Source organism: Miscanthus floridulus, chromosome 19 (assembly GCF_019320115.1).
Source record: "Miscanthus floridulus cultivar M001 chromosome 19, ASM1932011v1, whole genome shotgun sequence".
NCBI lineage: Eukaryota > Viridiplantae > Streptophyta > Magnoliopsida > Poales > Poaceae > Miscanthus > Miscanthus floridulus.
In genome coordinates, this window is record NC_089598.1 from 27,380,333 (window position 1) to 27,402,600 (window position 22,268).

General features: G+C 46.4%; 1 protein-coding gene across 1 annotated transcript; it reads left to right on the forward strand.

Moving 5' to 3' along the window:
- The first annotated feature begins 758 nt into the window (after positions 1-758).
- Positions 759-17,513, forward strand: LOC136525778 (NADPH HC-toxin reductase 1-like). The gene is made up of 3 exons (XM_066518650.1): positions 759-1,249; positions 1,331-1,506; positions 17,406-17,513. The coding sequence occupies exons 1-3, from the start codon at positions 1,066-1,068 to the stop codon at positions 17,511-17,513; spliced, it is 468 nt and encodes a 155-aa protein (XP_066374747.1). The 5' UTR covers positions 759-1,065.
- Positions 17,514-22,268: the final 4,755 nt, after the last annotated feature.

Consider the following 22,268-nt stretch of genomic DNA (forward strand, 5'->3'; position numbering starts at 1 on the left):
CACGTACATGCATAAATAGCCTTGGAGGCTAACCGACTAGAAGCTAAATTCCCTAACCGACTTGGACTCTTCCTATTTTTAGCCAGAACTGGCTCAATCTTTCTATTCTTAGCCACGCGTCGTCCTTGCGGACTCCCCTGCTCAGCCAGAGGCCGCAGCCTGGGCACCAGTGTCGCCCGGCCGGACTCCCGTGCGCGCAGCGCGCTCTGCCGCGCGACGGACGTCGCGGGCCCTATGGCGCCTCACGTACTGGCGCCCGTACATGACACCAAACCATGCAATGCTGCTTCAATGGGAACAAATGGCTAAACCCTTGTGAAACAGCTATATCCGGTGACAGCTATAGCAGGAAATTTAAAGCCCTAATTTTCCCTGAAGTGGGTTGGGTTCTCTGAAACTTTGAAGTGCTCTGCTGAGAAGCTCTCTTCCCTCTTATAAAGGATGAGTAGCATCTCTAGTTCAGTTTTGGTGCTCATATGGTGCAAAGGCTTATGGGTGTAGAACTGCAGTAAACATCAGGCCAACTTTGTCCTAAGAGAAAATTATCTATTTGGCACTGAAACAAATCAGTGTTTCGTATGTGGCACTCAAAAATTTAAACTTTCTTATCTGGCACCTAGTTGAAATTTGCTTTCGTAAATGACACTACCGTCCATTTAGGACAGTAACGGTGTCAAATGGCTGGCAAAATGACATGAATACCCTTGTTTGCAGCAGAAACTCATGGTGCCAAATAAGAAAAGAATAAATAAACAGGTTATCAAATAAAGAAATTATAAAAAGTTATTTGAATTGGTGACCTTACAATTTTTACGAATTGAAAATAAACCATTACTATTTAGGCCAATATAATTCCATTGATTTTTGAAATTTGTCTTTTTAAACTCTTTACAGACGTTATATAGAGTCCATCGGCAGGTCACTGTATTCTTGTATTGCGTAAACTGCCCTTCTACTTATTATCTGACATGTGGGCCCACATGACATCTTCCTTTCTTCCCCCACGGAGTCCCCTACGAAGTCGAAGCCCCGCGCACTGATGCCCGCCGCCACGAGTCCGCGGCCATGGAGCATAAACAAAGCTTGACAGCAATAGAAAAGAACATGAAGAACAGCAGCAGGGAGGTGCGGGTGTGCGTGACCGGAGGCGCCGGGTTCATCGGCTCAGGCGCCGGGTTCATCGGCTCCTGGCTCGTCAAGAAGCTCCTCAAGAAAGGCTACACCGTTCACGCCACGCTGCGGAACACCGGTGCGCGAGCTCCTTCTTTCCTTTCCTAGTTTTGGTCGGCGTCCCTCACTCTGATCCGATTGATTTGGTGACCGCACGCAGAGGACGAAGAGAAGACCGGGCTGCTGCGGCGGTTGGTCCCCGGCGCGGCGGATCGGCTGCGGATGTTCGAAGCCGACCTCTTCGACGCCGCCACCTTCGCGCCGGCCATCGCTGGGTGCCAGTTCGTCTTCCTCGTCGCCACGCCATACGGGCTCGAAGCCGCCGCCGGCTCCAAGGTGAAGTATACCACATCGCACTTCCGTTAGATCCCCTTCGTTCCAAACAAAATTTTCGACTTGGATCTGCAAAGGAATCAAAGGATCTTGATTTATCGTGGGTGCTGTGCGGCGGCTGGTAGTACAAGAGCACGGCGGAAGCTGCAATGGCCGCGGTGCGCGTGATCCTCCGGCAGTGCGAGGAATCCAAGACGGTGAAGCGCCGCACACACCCCCCCCCCCCCCCCCCCCCCCCACCCACCCCCACGGCTTGTCGAGCAGAGGCCGAGGGCGGCTTCCCGCGGGGTGGCCTGCTCGCGCTCCGGCCGTGGAGCTAGGGCAGCCTCACACAGTGGCACAACAGAGCCGAGGAAGAAGGTCGTGGGATCTAGGATTTTAGGGGCTCGGTCAAATTTCAGTCTCCTGTTGTATCTAATAGAGGGGTATGTTGGACATAGAGAGAAAAAACTGACACGGTCAAACCAGTCAACTAACAGATGACCAATGAAAATGGACGGCAGTGCTAAAGGAAATTTTAACTTGATGCTAAATAGAAAAGTTTAAATTTTCGAGTGCCAAATATAAAACACTGATATGTTTCAGTGCCAAATAGATAATTGTCTCTTGTCCTAAAGCTTGCCTGCCATGTTGCTAAGCTGACCTGAGTGCCTAATATGTAGGGATGAAGTTACGGCCTTACAGTATAGTGTTTCCGTAAGAAGAACCACATGAACCACTGAACAATCCAATGCTTGTGCAACTTTTATGTCTTGAAATTCATTTCTTAGAAAGTTATGTTTAATTTGGAAAACTTTCATAATGAAAACAGCATCTGGCTACGAGCCTGAAATATGTAGGTCATTTTAGGATCCGAATCAGTCAAACTTCTTTAACTTGTTATCAAAATATGGAAACTTAGGTAGACCAGCAACACATGGTTGATATTACCAGTAGCGGTGTAAACGGATTGGATACAAACAGATACCTATGAATATTACTGGTTGCTTGCTCAAGATAGGCTAAGGGGGTGTTTGGTTCGAGCTACTAAACGGTTTAGTCACTTTTAGTAACTCCAGAGTTACTAGAGAGAACTAAAGCTCTTTTAGTAGCTTTTAGTCATAGCGTTCGGTTAAAAAGTTACTAAAGTGACTAAAAGCTACAAAATTTATTAGCTACTAGACGAACCATAAGGCCAGTCTGCAACGTTTCATGCCCCTATTTTCAATACTAGTAGTCTTGGAAACTAGGACATGAAACAACCTCTCTCAATGCGATAGTTTCGTTTCACTGTTTCATAGACTTGTTGTAGCATGTACGGCTGCATGCTAGGGATCAACAAAAAAACGCACTCGCATAGTCCATCTCAGGCCAAATAAACTTGATCAACTATATGTAATATATTAATTAATTATAATACTCATGAACGCACTCCCATATATAAAAACGTTACACATATATAAATGCGATTACATATATTCTATCTCAAACTCCAGATATATTTCGACTGCGACCAAACTTATTCCAAATACTCCTATGTTCCACCAAATCCTTCTTAAGCCGAAAATGAGTACTCGTAATATCCTGCGAAGAAACAACTTTCAGTTGCCTTCTTGTACCTAGCGCCCGCGGACTAAATGTTGAGGTGGAGGAGAGAGGGAAGAAGAGAGAGGAGAAGCGGGTTGTAAGCTTACAGCCGGCTTGGGCAAAAGAACCAAGAAAATCTGTGAGAGAGACAAGTGGGCCATGTATTAACCGTAAAGAGCTAACTACTATATGAGTGGGCTAAGAGAAGGCTGCAAAGAACCTTACAGCCAGCAAGCCGGCTGTATTATTAGCCTTCTCTTACGAGTATGTGCTGCTGCCCCAGGAAGCATTGGGAGTGTGTTTTCCCATGCCTCCTATTCCTACTACCCGCCGGCAATATGCACTAGACACTCTACAACACATTGGTATATGTAATATTTTTGTATCAGAGGCAGCTCGCGCCTCTTGGGGTGTCTCCCATATATACTCCTCCAACATTTAAGTAAGAAGAAGTAATGGCTGATATCTGAAACGATGCTGAAATAGAGTAAAGGCTGCAACTACACTAGTGTTGATATGTTTCAACTTTATTACGCCGCCTGCTCGAAAAATCAATGGTTGCTTCCTTTCATCTGAACAGTTCTTTCTCCAATGCAATGCCTCCCACACAAATATTTGATGTGATACGTGGGAATCGGCACATGTACATACTTTTGTCTTACAGAAGATTTAAGTAATAACTTGGATTATCACTTTTCAGTTTCATCTTTGGTGAAAAAGGAACTTAGTTGATTGTGTTGTGTCGAACTTGAGGCCGGCCTACTTATTACTACTATTAGAGACCGTATAGCTGATCATGATATATATGCCTACAATTGCTCTTCATATTGAGGATCTGTTGTTGGCATATACAACAAGATCGGCTATACCGTTCGCGAAGAAAAAAAAAGGATAAGACATATACAAACAATCTCCTAACTACTACCTCGTAGCATACCACCTCTACATGTTTAGAGCACGATAAAGTGATTATTATTTAGTAGTTTTGTCAAGATTCGACGTGAAAATTTTTGCTATAGGTGTTGATGTCTTTTGATTACAAAGTAATTTCTAGGCACCGCTAGGAGCAATTCCACCAGATTCTCTTTTTCCTTTCCCTTAAAATCTGAGAAAACTAAATTCTCTTTTTTTTTCATACCTTTGTACGTGGGACCCACATGGCAGTGGCAGAAACCTCTCCTCTTTATCTTGTTTCTCTCCCTCTTCTCTCGAAGCGGCAGCGGGCTCAGGTGCTGCAGCGGGAGCGCCTGCTCGCCTGCCCGCACGGCACAGCGGGGTGGCTACTCACACATGGATGGCATGGCAGAGCGGCTGCTCGCTCGCTCGTATCGTATGATGCCTGTATGATGCGACAAAGCAGCGGGTCGTGCTCGCCTGACCCAGGGACGAGGACGATAGCCCAACGCGGCAACGGCCATCTCCCATGCGCATTTGGTGGACTGGCATGGAGGGGGAAAGGGAAATGGGGTTGAGTTGGTCTCTCCTTTCTTAGGTCCGGTTCGCTTTTCCAGGAATGACGCCAGGAAGAGTTCCTGACCGGAATTGCTATTCAATTTATATAAGCTTTCAGTTCCCGGAATGATTCCTGTCCTGATTTTGCCTTAACCAAATGGGGCCTTAAGGGATCGAGGGAGGGGTTTTCTCAGTCACGGTGATCACCAGAGGAGCGCTAAGACAAGGTTCCTTGCCTAATGTGGTCTACGACTGTTTTATTAAAATTTATCATAGACATCTTCGCATTCCGTTGCACAACTACCTTTAGGCAATGACCAAACTAATTAAGGCCTCGTTCGTTTGGAGTCATCCATGCCAGGAACAATTCCTGCTGAAGTCTGCTGCAGACAAATTAATTAACCATTCCTGGCCGGAACTAAGCTCCCTGAAAGTTAGCTACACCGGACAGTTCCGTCGAGCACACCCTACGGGAGAACTCGAATCAATCCGCATTTTACCTCCATAATCCGATAATGAGTACGTATTTACAATACTTAGTCCATTTCATACAACAAGAGCTCTTAGAAATTATTTATTACAATATCAGAGTTCAGAGTGCGATAATGAAACAGCAGAATAAAAATAAACATCTAGCAGAAATGATACAAGAATCTGTCTGTGTCCACCAGAAGAATTCTCCACACAAGAGCTACTCCTCAAGCTGCACCTGCAACAGGGGTAAAATAAACCCTGAGTACACAATGTACTCGTAAGACTTACCCAACTAGTGGGAATTGTAAGGAAAATAGACCCTATGCCCATTTACTTTAGATTTTGGTGTTTTATGACCAACACAACAAAATTGGACTAATGAATTTTAAAGTAATTATTTTGTAGTTCAATAGGGTGCAAGACGTGACTTTGACAAAAGCGACATGATGATCCCATGATCAACACCATAAGCAAAACCCTAAAAGCACAAGAGAAGACCCAAGATATCAAGCATAGTCCAAGCACAAAGATGGAAACCAAGCCGGACACAAGATTACGAAGAAACGAGCTCGGCAGAGGTGACCGGACGCGGCCCTTATAGGAACCGGATGCGTCCGATCAGTTGCTCGACAACAGCAGGCGTCAGCAGCTGTGATCGGACGCTGAGCGAAGCAGTGACAGGACGCACCGATGACACTGTTCTTCATCACGGCAATGTTTTCAGCGTGACTGGACACAGCGGCACTGGACGACCGAACGCACAAAGTACAGCGTCCGATCGAGTCTAGAGAGGTTCCAGAGCGGCGCCAGCGCGACCAAACATGTTTGATCGAGTGAGACCGGACTCGGCCTAGAGTTGGATCAACGAGCGCGCTCTAACGGTCGGGACGACCGGACGCGTCCGGTCAAGACAACAGCAGCGTCCGGTCAGTAGCAGAAAGCTAGGTTTCGCCCCCAATGGCTACTTTCTCGGTGGGGCTTATAAATAGACCCCCGACCGACCATTTGAGAAGTGGAGAGCTGAGGAAACATACCAAGGGTGTTGATATACCATTTTAGTGATCCTCCACTTACATAGTGCTTAGTGATTCATTAGGTGATTAGCGTAGGTGCTTTGTAAAGTGCTTAGGTTGATTAGACCACCGCTTATGTGCTTGCTCTAGGTTTAGGCCTAGTGTTTAGTGAGGTTTGCACATCTCTTACCACTCGGTGCGGGCGCACACCATTGTTGTACATCGGAGGGGTTTGTAGTCTTGCGAGATCACACCAACCGCGTTTGTGGTGTGGCCGCCACCGTGTACCGAAGGGAACAAGGCCCACAGCGGTTCGGCCGGAAGCTTGATAGTGAAGACAGCGGGAAGCGGTCCGGGAGAGGCTTACCGGAAGGCACACCGCAGACCCACTTGTGCGTGGGGAAGGCCCGGGGCTATCCATGGAGTTACCCGACCGAGAGCTTGGCCCTTGAGAGTGATTTCTTGCGTGGGGCTCCAACGAGGACTAGGGGGAAGCTTACGTGCTTCTCGATACCTCGGTAAAAATACCAGAGTCGTCGATGGTAGTTTTAAAAGCTCTAGTTTGGTTTTAGTGAATTGATGAAACCCCAAGTGCTAACCTAGTTTATCAAAGTAATCATGAGATAGGTAGCACATTCCAAGTGGTGAAGCAAATGATGATCATGACATGATGATGGTGATGCCATGGTGATGATCTAGTGTTTGGACTTGAAAAGAAGAAAGAGAAAAACAAAAGGCTCAAGGCAAAGGTATAAGTGGTAGGAGCCATTTTGTTTCGGTGATCAAGATACTTAGCGAGTGTGATCACATTTAGGTTCGATAGCCATACTATTAAGAGGGGTGAAACTCGTATCGAAATACGGTTATCAAAGTGCCACTAGATGCTCTAACTCATTGCATATGCATTTAGGATCTAGTGGAATGCTAACACCCTTGAAAATATTTGTGAAAATATTCTAACACACATGTGCACAAGGGGGTACACTTGGTGGTTGGCATATTTGAGCAAGGGTTAGAAACTTCACCGATCGAGTGTCCGCCCGTAGAGTGCAGATAGTCTGACGGTGCCACCAGCGCCCTATATAGAAAAGACAGGGTTTCACGGAGTGAACCGGACACTGGTCTCAATTGGACTGGAGCGTCCGGTCAGTGGAAGCAGTCAAGACGCTGGCGTCGGTCTTCGACCGGATGCTGGGTCACTTCGTGACTAGACGCTGGCTGGGTGCGTCTGGTCCCGCTGACGTGGCTGCGCACAGAGAGACATTGTGTGACCAGACGCTTGGTGAGTCCAATCGGGCATGATCGGACGCGTCCGGTCGCCTCTGGAACCTTTCTGGAAACGACCAGACGCTGGTGTTGGTGCATCCGGTCACATCGAGCAGCGCGTCCGGTCATCACTTGACCGTTGGGATTGGGCGCTCAGTATTTGAAGAGAGGGATAACATGGCAGCCATCCGTTGACCGAACACTGGTAGGGTGCGTCCGGTCGATCTAACTAGAGCATCCGGTCGCCCTGAGCAGTGCCCAGTGAAGGGGTACAATGGCTCTATTTCATGGGGGCTTCTATTTAAGCCCCATGGCTAGCTCTAGCTCACTCTCTTGGCCATTTACATTGACATAGCAACCTTGTGAACTTAGCCAAAGCCATCCTACTCATCTTCATCATTGATTCATTATCTTTGTGAGATTGGGAGTGAATCCAGGTGTATTGCTTGAGTGTTTGCATCTAGAGGCACTTGGTGTTCGTATTTCGCTACGAGATTCACTTGTTACTCTTGGTGGTTGCTGCCACCTAGATGGCTTGGAGCAGCGAGGATCATCGAGCGGAGGTTGGTGATTGTCTCTGGCTCTGATCGTGGTGATTGTGAGGGTTCTTGACCTTTCCTCGACGGAGAGCCAAAAGGTACTCTAGTGAATTACTCGTGGCTTGTGTGATCCTCATCTTGTGTTGGTTGTGCAGCACCCTATTGAGGGTTTGGCGTGTGATGCCAATTAGTGCGTGAACCTCCAAATGAGTGAATCGCCACAACGAGGACTAGCTTGCCGACAAGCACGTGAACCTCGGTGAAAAATCATTATGTCATCATTTGATTCCGAGGTTATTGGTCTTCATTGGTTTTCATTCTTGCGATTGATTGGTTCACTCCTCAACTCGGCGGTATGACCATCTTGCTCACTATCTTTACATTACCATAAACTAGTTATCAAGCTCTTTAGTGTAGCTAGTTGTGAGAGCTTGTTAGTTTGGTTAGTGTGGCTCTTTAGTTAGCCTTTAAGAGCACACTAACTTAGTGTAGTGACATAGCCATTGTGTGGTTAGAAACTATAGAAACTAAAATTGTGGTAGGTGGCTTGCATTTTTAGTAGGCTAGCGCAACACTTGCTTCGCCTCATAATTGTCTAACCGGTTTGTTAAGTGTTGTTGTAGAAATTTTTAATAGGCTATTCACCCCCCTCTAGCCATTAGGACCTTTTAAGTTTGCATATCTCTACCTTACTCTTTAGCTTCTGTATTTACATTGTAATCTTAGTTTGTGCTTTACTTTCCTAGCTTAGTGATAAGCTAGTTGATAGATTTGGAACCTAGGTTGCATAACTCCTTTTTCGATAGAGATAGCAACACACTAGCAAAACCATAGTTGCACATTTAGATTACTTTCTTGCATAGGTTTTGACTAGGTAGAAAAAGAGGCCATAGTTTAGAGTTAAAGTTTTAAGTTGCCTAATTCACACCCCCCTCTTAGGCGTCACGGTCCCCTTTCAATTGGTATCAGAGCCGATTGGCTCAATTTGGACCTTTGGCTTCACCACCGTTGAGCCGACTCTATTTAGAGTGGTTGGGATGGATACCTCTAGGCCTTCGCACTTTGACGGCACTAACTTCCCCTACTATAAAGCTAGAATGGCTTGTCACCTTGAGGCGGTAGATTTAGGTGTTTGGAGAGTCACTCGTGACGGGATGAAACTCATTAAGAATCCCGATAAACCCATAAAGAGTAAAGAAAAGAAATTCATTTCAATGCTAGAGCTAAAAATTGCTTGTTTGAATCTTTTAGCATGGATGTGTTTAACCAAGTATTCACTTTAAATACGGCACATAAAATTTGGTTAAAACTCCAAGAGATCCATGATGGCACAACTAATGTCCGTGAGCAAAAATATTGTCTAACGAAACAAAATTATGATTCCTTTAAAATGAATGATGATGAGCTTGTTTGTGACATGTATTCTCATTTGAATATAATTATCAGTGAGCTCTATTCAATAGGATTAACGAAGCTAGATGATGCGGACATCATGAGGAAGATCGTCTACGTGCTACCACAAAAGAAATATGCAAGCATCATCACCATCCTTCACAACATGGAGGACTTGAGCACCATGACCCCGGCCATAGCCATTGGCAAGATAGTGGCATTTGAAATGTCATGGAAGATGGGTCAAGAAGAAGCCTCATCATCAAGCAAAGGCAAAGCTCTCGCATATAGTGAGAAAAAGAAGATAAAGGGCAAACAAGTGGAGACAAGCTCAAGCTCAAGCTCCTCAAGTGAAGATGAAGAAGAAGATGAGGATGATGATGATGATGATGATGACGATGATGATGATGGTGAATCAAGTGATGATGATCAATCTTCCTCCTCCACCTCTGACCTTGATGAAGAATCAATCAAACTTATCAGCAAGGTGGAAAAGATGATCCAAAAACTCAATGTCAAGGGTTATCCAAATTCAAGATTTCATCTTCACCAATCAAAGAAATGAGCAAAGAAAGAAAAAATGATATGGATGTGACGAGTTGGGGCACTTTATGGAAGTCTATCCAAACAAGACTACACCTAGGACAAAAAAAAGGAGTACAAGGACAAAGCCCTCACATAATAAGGTCATGGAACAATTCTTCAAGTGAAGAAGAAGACCACCACAAGAGGCGCGGGCATAAGCACTCATCATCAAGCACCTCACGTGTGTGCCTTGTGTCACGAGGTAACAAAAAGCATATCCCTAGTGATAGTAACAACGATAGTGATAGTGATGATGAGCTACCTTCTTATGATGAAATTGTGCAACAAAATCTTAACTTTACTAAAGTTTGCACTAGTCAACAAAGGAAGCTTGAAAAAATAAAAGAAAAACTAGATAGCTCACAACAAGCTTATGCTACTTTGCTTGAACAATATGAAACTTTTGTCAATCTTAATATGGAGCTATCTACTAAAATTGAGCAACTTGAGACTAGTGCAAACACAAATAATTGCACAATCAATGATGAGCAACTTGTAAAGAAAAATGAAAAATTAAAGGAAAAGTTAGCTAGCTCACAAGATGATTATAAAAGTTTGCTCGCTAAAATGGAAACCATGTGCAAACATTGTGATGAGCTAACTAATAAAGTTGCTAATCTTGAAGCCATCGGTACAACCCCCACCGAGGCACCTAAAAGGAAAGGTTTAATTTTTGACATGCCTAAAAAGGATGCCTCTTCTTCTTGTAATGATTTATGTTTAGACTCACTCTTGTGCAACCCAGTTTGTGTTGAGAAAGTTGTTGTAGAAACATGCACACAAAAGGTCACAATGGAGAATGAGCAACTCAAGCAAGAAGTGGCTCACCTCACCAAGGACTTGACTCAAGTGAAAGGCAAGACGGAGCAAGCCCAACTTCATCAAGATAACACTGTCAAGGGAGTGAAGAAGCTTGATGAAGGACAAACTATGGTTTGCCACGTATGCCACAAGGAAGGTCACAAGTCCTATGAGTGCAAGGTGAAGAATGGGGGAGGAGCTAAGAAGAAAGAGAAAAACAAAAAGGAAACAAGCAATCTCTCCAACACCTACACCAACAAGGTGGACAAAAAGGCCTCCACACCTTATCTCTTGAAGAAGAAGAAAAATGACAAGGTGGTGGCCATCAAGGTGAACAAGCAAGCCAATAATGGAGCCAAACGCATTTGGGTGCCAAAGGAAATCATTTCCAATATGAAGAGCACCAAGAAGGTTTGGATCCCAAAAGGGAAGTGAAAAGTCCGTTGGACTTCGGAGAATTTGGAGACTTGGCAAAGTATGGGTGCATTTCATGGGGTGCATCATTATGGACAAGGTAATTGTCAAATGGGTTAGTGAATACTATGGACCCAAATTCTCCTTCCCATGTTAGAAAACTAGATTTAATTTCTTGCAATTTCAATTAGCATCTAGTTCCTTTTCATGCCTAGGTTTGTATTTGCATGTTTAATCTTTTGTCTTGCATACACTAGGTATATCTTATGGTAGGCTTGCTCGGTTTCACTCTTAACTCTTGGAGAAAACCTACATGGTTTAAATTGTTTAGGAACACGGCACATAGCTTGTTTTACAATTGTTCATCTAATATGTGCCAAAGTCCAAATTGTAGATAATTTCTCCCGAATATCACTTTCGAAAATAATTCTCATATTCATGTGATGTCATCTTTCAAGTGGTATTTTTTATTCTAAAATCAATGAGCATGTCTCCTACAAGTATTCCATACTTATGTGTACAAATTTAGTAGGAGGTTACTCTACAAGTTGGATGCTTTAAGACTAACACCTTTTCAAGCTTATCAAGTGTCTAGTAGTCTTATTGCAAGGAAAATAGAGTTCCCAGAGTTAAGCATCATACTTCAAATATCCACCACCTATTGCAAGTGGTATAAATCAAATTGATTTCCACATGTGGTATTTCTAAACTGATATCATCTTGTTGATTTCACTTTGGTATTCATATGCTTTCTCCAAGCATTACATAGATTAAACTCCCTTGAGAATTAATTTGTCAATTATGCATAAACTACATTCTCCATCATATGTATGCATATATTTAGGGGGAGCTTAGTCTATGTAATGTGAGAGCTAAATTTTGTGACCTATTCCACTCCACATACAAAGGGTCACATAGTTTGACCCTCCCTTATGCTACTAATATCTTCCTTTTCGGTGTTTCATTTCAAAGGGGGAGAATTTGTAGGACCAAAAGCAAGCCCGATCATAATAATTTACAAGTGGTAATGGTTCGAGAAAGGGAGGATAGTGGATTATGGAGTTAGAGGGAGGCTTAAATCCATAATGCCACATGGGGACATTTACAAGGGTAAGATAAGTTTCTAAAGATGTTTACATGTGGTATCTTTTAGCTTTACATGTGGTATCTTTTAGCATCATATAACCTTGCCCTTTACATTGCATCCTATCAAGTAAATAGTTTTTTTATTCCAATTTTTTATTATTTGCTTGCTTTGGTCGTGTTGTCATCAATCACCCAAAAGGGGGAGATTGTAAGGAAAATGGACCCTAGACCCATTTATTTTGGATTTTGGTGTTTGATGACCAACACAACCAAATTAGACTAATGAATTTGCAAGTAATTGTTTTGTAGTTCAATAGGGTGCAAGATGTGACTTGGACGAAGGCGACATGATGATCCCACGATCAACACCATAAGCAAGACCCTAGAAGCACAAGAGAAGACCCAAGATATCAAGCATAGTCCAAGCACGAAGATCGGAACTAAGCCGGACGCAAGATCGTGAAGAAATGAGCTTGGCAGAGGTGATCGGACGCGGCCCTTATAGGGACCGGACATGTCCGATTAGTTGCTCAGCAACAGAAGGCGTCAGTAGCTGTGACCGGACGCTGAGCGAAGCAGTGACCGGACGCACCAATGACATTGTTCTTCGTCACGACAATGTTTTCAGCGTGACCGGACGCAGCGGCACTGGACGACCGGACGCATAAAGTACAGCGTCCGATCGAGTCCAGAGAGGTTCCAGAGTGGCGCCAGCGTGACCGGACGCGTCCGATCGGGTGAGATCGGACTCAGCTCATAGTCCAATCAATGTGCGCGCTCTAACGGTCGGGACGACCGGACGCGTCTAGTCAGGACGACAGCAGCGTCCGGTCGGTAGCAGAAAGCTGGGTTTCACCCCCAACGGCTACTTTCTCGGTGGGGCTTATAAATAGACCCCCCCAACCGGCCATTTGAGAAGTGGAGAGCTAAGGAAACATACCAAGGGTGTTGATACACTATTTTAGTGATCTCCACTTGCATAGTGCTTAGTGATTCATTAGGTGATTATCATAGGTACTTTGTGAAGTGCTTAGGTTAATTAGATCACCGCTTATGCGCTTGCTCTAGGTTTAGGCCTAGTGTTTAGTGAGGTTTGCACACCTCTTACCACTCGGAGCTTGCACACACCATTGTTGTATATCGGAGGGGCTTGTAGTCTTGTGAGATCACACCAACCGCGTTTATGGTGTGGTAGCCATCGTGTACCGAAAGGAACAAGGCCCACGGCGGTTCGGCCGAAAGCTTGATAGTGAAGACGGCGGAGAGCGGACCGGGAGAGGCTTGCCAGAAGGCACACCGGAGACCCACTTGCATGTGAGGAAGGCCCGGGGCTATCCATAGAGTTATCTGACCGGGAGCTTGGCCCTTGCGAGGGATTCCTTACGAGGGGCTCCAACAAGAACTAGGGGAAAGCTTATGCGCTTCTCGATACCTCGGTAAAAATATCAGAGTCATCGACGGGAGTTTGCATATCTCTACCTTACTCTTTAGCTTCCGCATTTACATTGCAATCTTGGTTTGTGCTTTACTTTCCTAGCTTAGTGATAGGCTAGTTGATAGGTTTGGAACCTAGGTTGCATAACTCCTTTTTGCGGTAGAGATAGCAACACACTAGCAAAACCGTAGTTGCACATTTAGATTACTTTCTTGCATAGGTTTTGACTAGGTAGAAAAAGAGGCCATAGTTTATAGTTAGAGTTTTAAGTTGCCTAATTCACCCCCCTCCTCTTAGGCGTCACGGTCTCCTTTCAGGAATAGTTTCCCGACTCCAAGGAGTATGATAGGCAATATGGGTTTGATGTTTTCTTTTTATTTGTGAAAAGCATTACTAGGAGTACTTCCTTAAGATCAAGTTTTATTAGTAGTCATGATTACTTCATTAGCTAACCATTCTAAGTAAGCACATATTCTACTTTCAAGTAAGGGTTGAGCGATCAGAACTATTTTACCATCTTTCATCTTCTAGTTCTTACTACAGTGCTTGACCATAGCCAAGTTGTACCGTCTCACAAAAACGATGATTCATGAACCAATGTATTCTAGCTGGGTACCCCCAAAACACATGCCCCGTTTGTACCCTAGGCACAAACAAGACCAACCCATTCCACTCCTATCAAGGGGTCTAGATCCCCGTCCAAACTTGGACTCTAAGTCCCCACACTTGAGACCCGGTCTCAGTATGGTGCTTAGACCTCCACCTTTCCCTGTCTCCAATCAGTCGGTCCAGAAAGAGCCAGAACCCACGACAAGAGCGTAATGAAGCTTTCCGCTCCCATAAGCAAGTATGTGCTCAGGATAATAAGTCTGGGACCTGACTACTATCCACAGCAATGGATGGTCCTTAATCGACACGGACAAGGAAAATAGTGTAACCAAGCTAAGCCCCATGGCCGCGGGACACAACTCGTCACACCCACCAATACCCATACCATATCCCTGCCTGGTCTCCATTTTTTTCCTTTCATCATTTTATCGTGAGAGTAAATATAATAATCACTTATTATGAGTAACGGTAGGTTACTCACGCTACCAAAAACCTAAGCATAGCATCTACTCGAACCTGCACTAGTAAGACTCATAGGACAAATATATCTATGCATGTGGTTTTCATAAAAATTCTTGTAACATAAATGCACATCACATATATATATTCAGTTATTATTAAAAATAAGGGTTATGCACCGAGGCTTATCTTAGGTAGGCGCGGTGTCACCTGACTCAGTCGTCGATGGCTCTGGGACTTCCTCCCTCATGAGGATCTCCTCCTCGTACTCCTCGATGATCTCCTCGAACTCGCGATCGTCGGTGGTCACTATCTCCACCAACTCGTTCTCTATATGCATGCGATGATAATGCAACACTTAGCATTTAGGCAACAGCAACTCTTAAAATAAGAATACGCATATTAAACTACTAAGCTAGCTCTAATGACTAAGATACTAAGCTAACTATCATCTTCATCAAGCAAGGTGTTGGATTCAACTAACAAACCTTAGCTTGGCAAATTAAGGATATATCTTTATTTCTTCTAATGATTTAATGTATATTGAAAGTGAAACAAAGAGCATTTAACTACCCTAATGCTTAGTCTATCCTAAGGCTACAAAAATTACAGTGAGCACGTAATAATACCATGAAACTACTATAAAAATTTTAGGACCAAAGCTAGCATCAATTTACCATAAAAATTCCTACAATGATTAATTTAGTAATATGAAGCATTCTCAAATGATTTAATAGCTCCTGGTATCAAAATGTATATATATGAACTAAATACACCAACAGATAGAGCATAATTTTATGAATCTAACAAAATTTGTTTCAAAATTTTTGGACACCTACATGATTTTATATTAATTGTCAAAGATTAGCTCAGAAATTAAATTATAAAACTATTTCGAATTCCTTATGAAAAAATAAAAATGAATTCTCCCGTGCGGCCCACATGCGCGGCCCACGCAACGTAGCGCATGTGAGGCCAGCCTGCAGTGCGAGACGGCCCGCGGCAGAGGAATCCCGCGCGCGCTGGTGATTTTGCAAAAGCGACCTCGAACTTCTCCCAAATTACAACTAAGTACTAACACTATTTTCCCCTCTCAAACCTTTTTACTTAACCCCCTGGCTTTCCTGGAATTCCCCGCGCACACCCCCAACGACTAAACACACGGCGGCGCGGTGGCCGGTGACACAGCGTGGCTGCGCTGGCCACCTAGGACCTACATAGACCATCTAACGGGTCGGTCACCATATCTCACCCGAGCGGCTACGCTAAGCGGCGGTGTGGGGTGACATGACTTGCTAGGGAAGGCTGCAGTGGCGCGCGGCCATCCGCGACAGCGACGCCACTGTTTCGGTGAGCTGGGGTATCTACAGACCTAATTGGTTAGCGCGTGAGCATCAGGAGTCTACCCTGGATTAGGTCGAGGTGATGGTTGGGGCAGAGGATGATGGAGGAGGGCTAGCCATGTGCGGCCGAGCCATGCGACGGCGCACCGTGGCGGCACGGTCGTGTCAGCGACGACGGGGAGGCGGTAGCAGTTCCACTGGTGTGCGCAAGGTGGAGAGGGAGGCAAGGAAAAGCTAGTGGTGCGGACGAATTGGATCAGAAAGGATGGTAGGAGGGCTGCCCTCGACCTTGGCTGAGCGGGACCTTAATGGCACGGCGGCAGGGAAAAACTCCAAATTGGAGCTTGGTCGTGCTTGCTTCAAGGCTAGGTGGGGTCGGGGGGTCAGGTGGCTTAATGGAGAAGTCAGGGGCATGATGAATCGGGCAATGGTGACTCAACCATGCCGAATTAAGCGAGCGGGGTTGGTCGGTCGCGGTGGCAGAGAGAGAGGAGCAGGTCTAGCTCGGCTCGTCCTCGCCTTAGCGGCAAGCGGTCGGCCGGACCTGAGGCAGCGTCCGCGTACCCGCTACGCGACAACGCAGCCAGACCATGTGCGCGCGCGGAGGCAGGTGGGGGCACGGCATGCGCGGCCGCAGCGCCATTAAGGCGAGGCGACGGCGCGAGCCAGCCAGGACAGCCCACGTGCGCGCGAGGACAAGGCGAGCGGCAGCGCAGCACAACATCGTAGTGGCGTCGGTAGCGGCAACGCGAGGCAGGGCAGCAGTGCGGACGCGACGACGAGGTGATGGCACCGGCAGCAGCTCCTTCGCGGCGCGGGGCAGGGCAGGCGGCAGCAGCGGTGGCTCCGCGCGGCGTGGCCAGCGGCGGCCGGGCCACAGCCAGGCCAGAGGCAGCCACGGCCGACCACACGCGGCAACGCGCGCACGCTCGACCAGCGCGATGACGCCGAGCGCCCGAGCCTGGTGACCGCGTCCATTATGGTTGTGTATATCCTTCATGGATATAGAGGCCGGATTAATGAAAATCCATTATCTAAAAAAAAGACTAAGCTTTGCCCTTACAGTGTCGAGTGGTTGCACGATAAAATGAGTTGGGTAAGTTAAAACATCAACTCAGTCTTTAATTGAGACAAGGCAAATATCTTCCACTTTAAACCCAAATTCCAGCCACACCTCCCAAAACCTATATGTTCATTTAGCTTTCACCTAAAATCCACCGCTCACATTGAAAACCATTGCATTTGTAACACAAGTACTAGAAAAATAGTGAGTAGCATGCCCTAACAGTACTAATAATACGATAATTGCTTGATCAGAGCACATGTCTACTAAGTAATCCTTAGGTCATTAAGGCCATCAAGGTGGGTATCCAATCAGGTTTTAGCTAGTAAATAAAATACTTTCAACCTATAAAGCCTAAACGCAATATATTAAAAACAAACTCTAATGTTTGTATTTGAAAAATAGGATTTACAAGATCAAGCTGATTCAAGTGGACTTGTCTTCGTTGTCGTTCTCATGGAACTTTCGCCCAATGTTCGGGTTCTCCAGCTCCATCTGGCTTCCGTCGTCTAGTCCACAATAATTGTACTTAGTCTTAGATCATGTGGCACTTAGTGGAAGATGATGTGTGGAGATGATGTGGTATTTAGTGAGAATGATACGTGGATAACTTGTATGCAAAGATTGAAAATTAGTAGGGTTTATTTTTATAAGAGATGTATAGATATAGATCGGGGATATTTCCGTTGATGTTCCAAGGGGACGCATATTGAAATGGAATCCATGAAATAGCAACAAGATGCCTCCTATCAGATGATCTCCTGCTATCGATCAAAAACCAGAACGGCACGACTAGCGTCCGGATGTCCTGGACGGACGGGGCGTCCGGACGCCCGCTCCTGCAAGTCGTTTTCACGCCGTTTCACGTGCCCACGCGGGGCCGTGTCGACTCGAGCGTCAACACCATCAAGAAAGAGGGGGGAGCGGGCGGCGGATGCCTAGTCGGCGCCGGAGGAGAAAGAGACACCGATGCGAGGCAGAAAAAGCGAGGAGGGAGATGCAAACATCCGATCTACTTTTGAAACATCCAAATGCAACAATTGCAACATACATCGGAAGGTAGATGAAACACTTGAAATATGCATATGAAACGCTTGCTGCAACACCAGATCTATTTTTGAAATATCTAGATAAAACACTTACAACATACGTACGAAAACAACTTAAACACTTGGAACATATGCCTGAAACACTTGCAAAAATATATGCAACATCCAGATGAAACACTTGCAAACATATGTCTGAAATAAAACAGATGAAACATTCGGAACATACACCTGAAACAGACATGTATAGCCATTGCAACATGTGCAACATCCCAATCTACTTTTGCAACATCAAGATGAAACACTTACAACATCTAGATGAAACATCTGAAACACTTGAAACATACCTCTGCAACATGGGCTCTCAACGCAATGTCATCTTGTTGCTTGGACGAATGGAGGTTTGTCGTTGTTGAGCTCGACGGCGGCACATGGAGCTCGTCGTGCGCCAGCGGAGAGGTGAAAGGTCCTTGTTTGGTTTTGGTAATTGAGTGACAACTTAGGTGGACTAATTGTGTCTATGTGAGATACACAGATGATTAGTCCACAGGTACATGTGTGTGAGCAACATATGCCATGGAGGTGAAAATGGCTTGGAGATGTTGCAAAGCTCACACATGTGATGATGAAGGAGCTTAAATGCACATGAGACATGACATTGAGTCATGTGATCAAGGTGGAGAAGATCAAGACAAGACTTGGCTTGATGGACCGGTTGCAAGCGTGAAGGGCAAGTCGAAGGCTTTGGAGTGATGGACCGTGTGGCGGTGAAGCTTGAGCAAGACTTGGCGCCGATGGACGATGGCAACGGTGAAGAGCAAGTAGAGTCAAGATCGATGAACCAATATGATCATGTGATGATATGAAGTGGATCATATCATTGTTGATCGTGTTGGTGCATGTGTTGCATCAACATTGGAGGAGATGGAATGGAATGCGCAAGGCAAAGGTATAACCTAGGGCATTTCATTTCACCGGTCATAGGTGTGTAGAGAAGTTTATGACCGGGTTTAGGATAGATGGCCGTACTATCAAGAGGGGCAAACTTGTTTGCATATCGGTCATCTAGTGCCACTCGAGTGATCTAACTTTGCATTGTCGCTAGGATCGAGTGGCGTGACAAGTTGAGTGGCTAACATCCTTTGGGAAATGATTGTGAAAATGCTAACACACATACACATGGTGGTGTACACTTGGTGGTGTTGGCACATTTACAAAGGAGGTGGTGTTTGCAGGGTTGAGATGGGTTTGGGTCCCTCTCTCCCTCCCGCTGAGCTTGCTCGGCGGGATTCGGCGCTTTTGGGAAAATGGAATGCCTATTTTCTATTGCGCCGGATGCAAATTCTTGGTGGTTAGCTCATTGGAGCAAGGGTGAAGAAGTTAGAAGTGAAAACGAGTTGGTCGCGAAGATGCCAGCGTCGGTCAACTGACCGGACGCTGGATCTGAATGCACCGGACGCTGGAAGGCTACGTCCGGTCAGGCTGACGTACGGTGACGCAGTAGCTGGAGAGTGACCGGACGCTGGCTGCGTCCGATCGCGTTCGACCGGACGCGTTCGGTCATGCTCGGGAGCTTACTGGAAATGACCGAACGCTGGGGGTTCAGCGTCCGGTCAGTTGAGTGCTGCTGCGTCCGGTCAGGTCAAGTGACCGTTGGAACCGGGACACGTGGTCGTCTATGGGCGACCGGACGCTGAGGTCCAGCGTCCGGTCAACACGACCGGAGCGTCCGGTCGGCCCGACCGTTGCCCAGTGAAGGGGTAACGGCTAGTTTAGCCCTTGGGGCTATAAATAGAAGTGGCCCTCGGCCATGGCTGGTGTGGAGCACCTCAAGGGACTTAGTGTCCATGCTTGTGAGTGCTTGGGAGCCCTCCATCACACATATACTTGATAGTGATCATTCGATTGTGTGAGTGAGCAATTCTAGTGCGATTGCATCGTGAGGTTGCATCGAGTGGCACTAGGTGATCGAGTTGCAAGCCGGTGGTGCTTGTTACTCTTGGAGGTTGCCACCTTCTAGACGGCTTGGTGGTGGTCTCCGTCGAAGCGCGCAAGAAGCTTGTGCGGCGCTCCGGAGAAGTGCTTGTGAGGGGCATTGTGCTCGCCCCGCGGGAGCCACGAAGAGCAACTCTAGTAAAGCGTGTCATTGAGCTACCCTCACTCAAGGGGTAGGTTCTTGCGGCGCCCGACGTGCGGGCTTAGCGGGTGATGCTAATTAGCCGCCGAACCACCAAGTGAGCGGTCGACACAACGGGGACTAGCGTGTTGGCAAACACGTGAACCTCGGGAGAAAAATCATCGTGTCAACCTTATTCTTCCCGTTGGTTTGCATCCCCGTTACACAAGCTTGGAATTACTTTTATACATATTAAGCTTGTGTAGTTGCTCTTGTAATTAGATAGCTTGCGTAGCTTGCTAATTACCTTCTTGCTTGTGTAGCATAGAAGTAGCTCCCTTGCGTGGCTAATTTGGTTTTAGTAACCTTGTTAGTCACATTGCTTAGTTTGTGTAACTAAGTATTTGCGCTCTCTAATTAGGCATTGGTTGCCTTGTTATTGAGCATTGCTAGTGAGCTTAGTTAGCTTTGTGCTTTTGCTTACTAGCATATGTAGGAGCTCCCTTGTTGTTTAAAGTACTAGTGGCATAGGTTTGTGTAACCTTGCTCCTAGAATTGTTTAGGAGAGCTCTAGCTAGCCCGGCACCTTTGTTGCATAATTGTTATCTTTGCAAGGTGCTAGTGAACATATATAGTGGGGTATAGTCTTGGCTAGACCGATAGTTTTAATTCCGCATTTGTATCGGTTAGCCGACGCGATTAAGTTTTAGAAAAGACTATTCACCCCCCCTCTAGTCGCCATCTCGACCCTTCAAGAGGGCAACTCGCCAACGGGACGGCTTCACACGAAGCTCACCCCCCTTCGCTTGCTTGCTGGAGCAGCCGCGGCTCGCCAGATCGGTGGAGGCGACCACGGCGAGCAGGCAGCGCGGTGGAGCGTGGCCGCGGCGAGCATGGGCGCAGCGAGCACGGCCACGCGGTGGAGGCGGGCACGCACGACAGGGCAGCGCAGTGGACTGCGGCCGTGCGGTGGACTGCGGGCGCGCGCGACGGGGGCACCGCGGAGGAGTGTTGTCGCAGCGAGCATGGGTGTAGCGAGCACGGCGGCGCGGTGGAGGCGGGCGCGCGCAACGGGGCAGCGCGGTGGGAGCGGGCTTCGCGGTGGATGCGGACGATGGGGATTTTATTTATTTTTTGGCTAGGTGAGGACAAGATGGAGCAAAGGCGCGTTAGCAAGTGAGAAGAATCGGTCCTGACGACGGGTGGAATCATTATTGAAACCTGAATCATCCAAATGAGTGCATCGAATGAAAGCACAGCACACATCCTATGGCCCCGTTCGGCTTACCCAGAAGTCGGCTTGTTCTCTTTCTTTTTTCAACCGAAACCGTGTTTTTCTCTCACAACAATTCAGTCAGAACAGTGTTTTTCAGCCAGTTTCAACCAAAATTCAGCCAGCCATACGGGGCCTAGTACATGGAATCACAGCGGTAGTAGGGCACCAAGATCTAGTCGGATCCCTTGGCTACAGGCAACACAACCTACAGGTTTGCCTTGCTAACTGGCTTAGTGTTTGGTGGCTGGTGGGTAGGGATGAAAACGGATCGGATACAGACGGATATCACCGATATTACATTTGTTTTCATATTTCTGTCCGGATTCGGATTCGAATACGGATAGTGTCAACTATGTCGGATAGGATACGATTGGATATCGACATCATAAATATGCGATTTGAGTATTCGGATACGGATACGATATCGGATGTTGGATATCCGGACTCGGATACGGACAGATCTCAACCCCTCTAAACAGATTTGGTTTCGAATACGGTCGGAAAATATCTGTGCCGTTTTCATCGGAATGGGAAGAGAGAACCGTGCGTTCTGCAACCTGAGGAACGGACTGTCCTGAATCTGAAGGAACAGGCTCCCCCACGGTGTGCCTCATTAGTCACTACACAGTGCCCAACTGCTGTCAGTTACGTAGTCGGCTGCTCTGTTAATATAGTGTCCCCTCTTGGCCTCTTTATGCAGAGGAACGAGGAGCACCTCAGCTTCAATTCAAGACTGTAGACTGATGTCTAAAAACCATGTGAAGCTGTCATTGGTGTCTGACAACTGACATACTATAGGGATGTAACACAGCCCTGCAACTGCAATAACG

Bases quoted from the DNA above. Each gene is read 5' to 3' on its own strand.
- LOC136525778 (XM_066518650.1), top strand. From the start codon at position 1,066: ATGGAGCATAAACAAAGCTTGACAGCAATAGAAAAGAACATGAAGAAC. The intron at 1,250-1,330 runs GTGCGCGAGCTC...GACCGCACGCAG, and splicing joins CGCCACGCTGCGGAACACCG to AGGACGAAGAGAAGACCGGG. The intron at 1,507-17,405 runs GTGAAGTATACC...TTTGAAAAATAG, and splicing joins AAGCCGCCGCCGGCTCCAAG to GATTTACAAGATCAAGCTGA.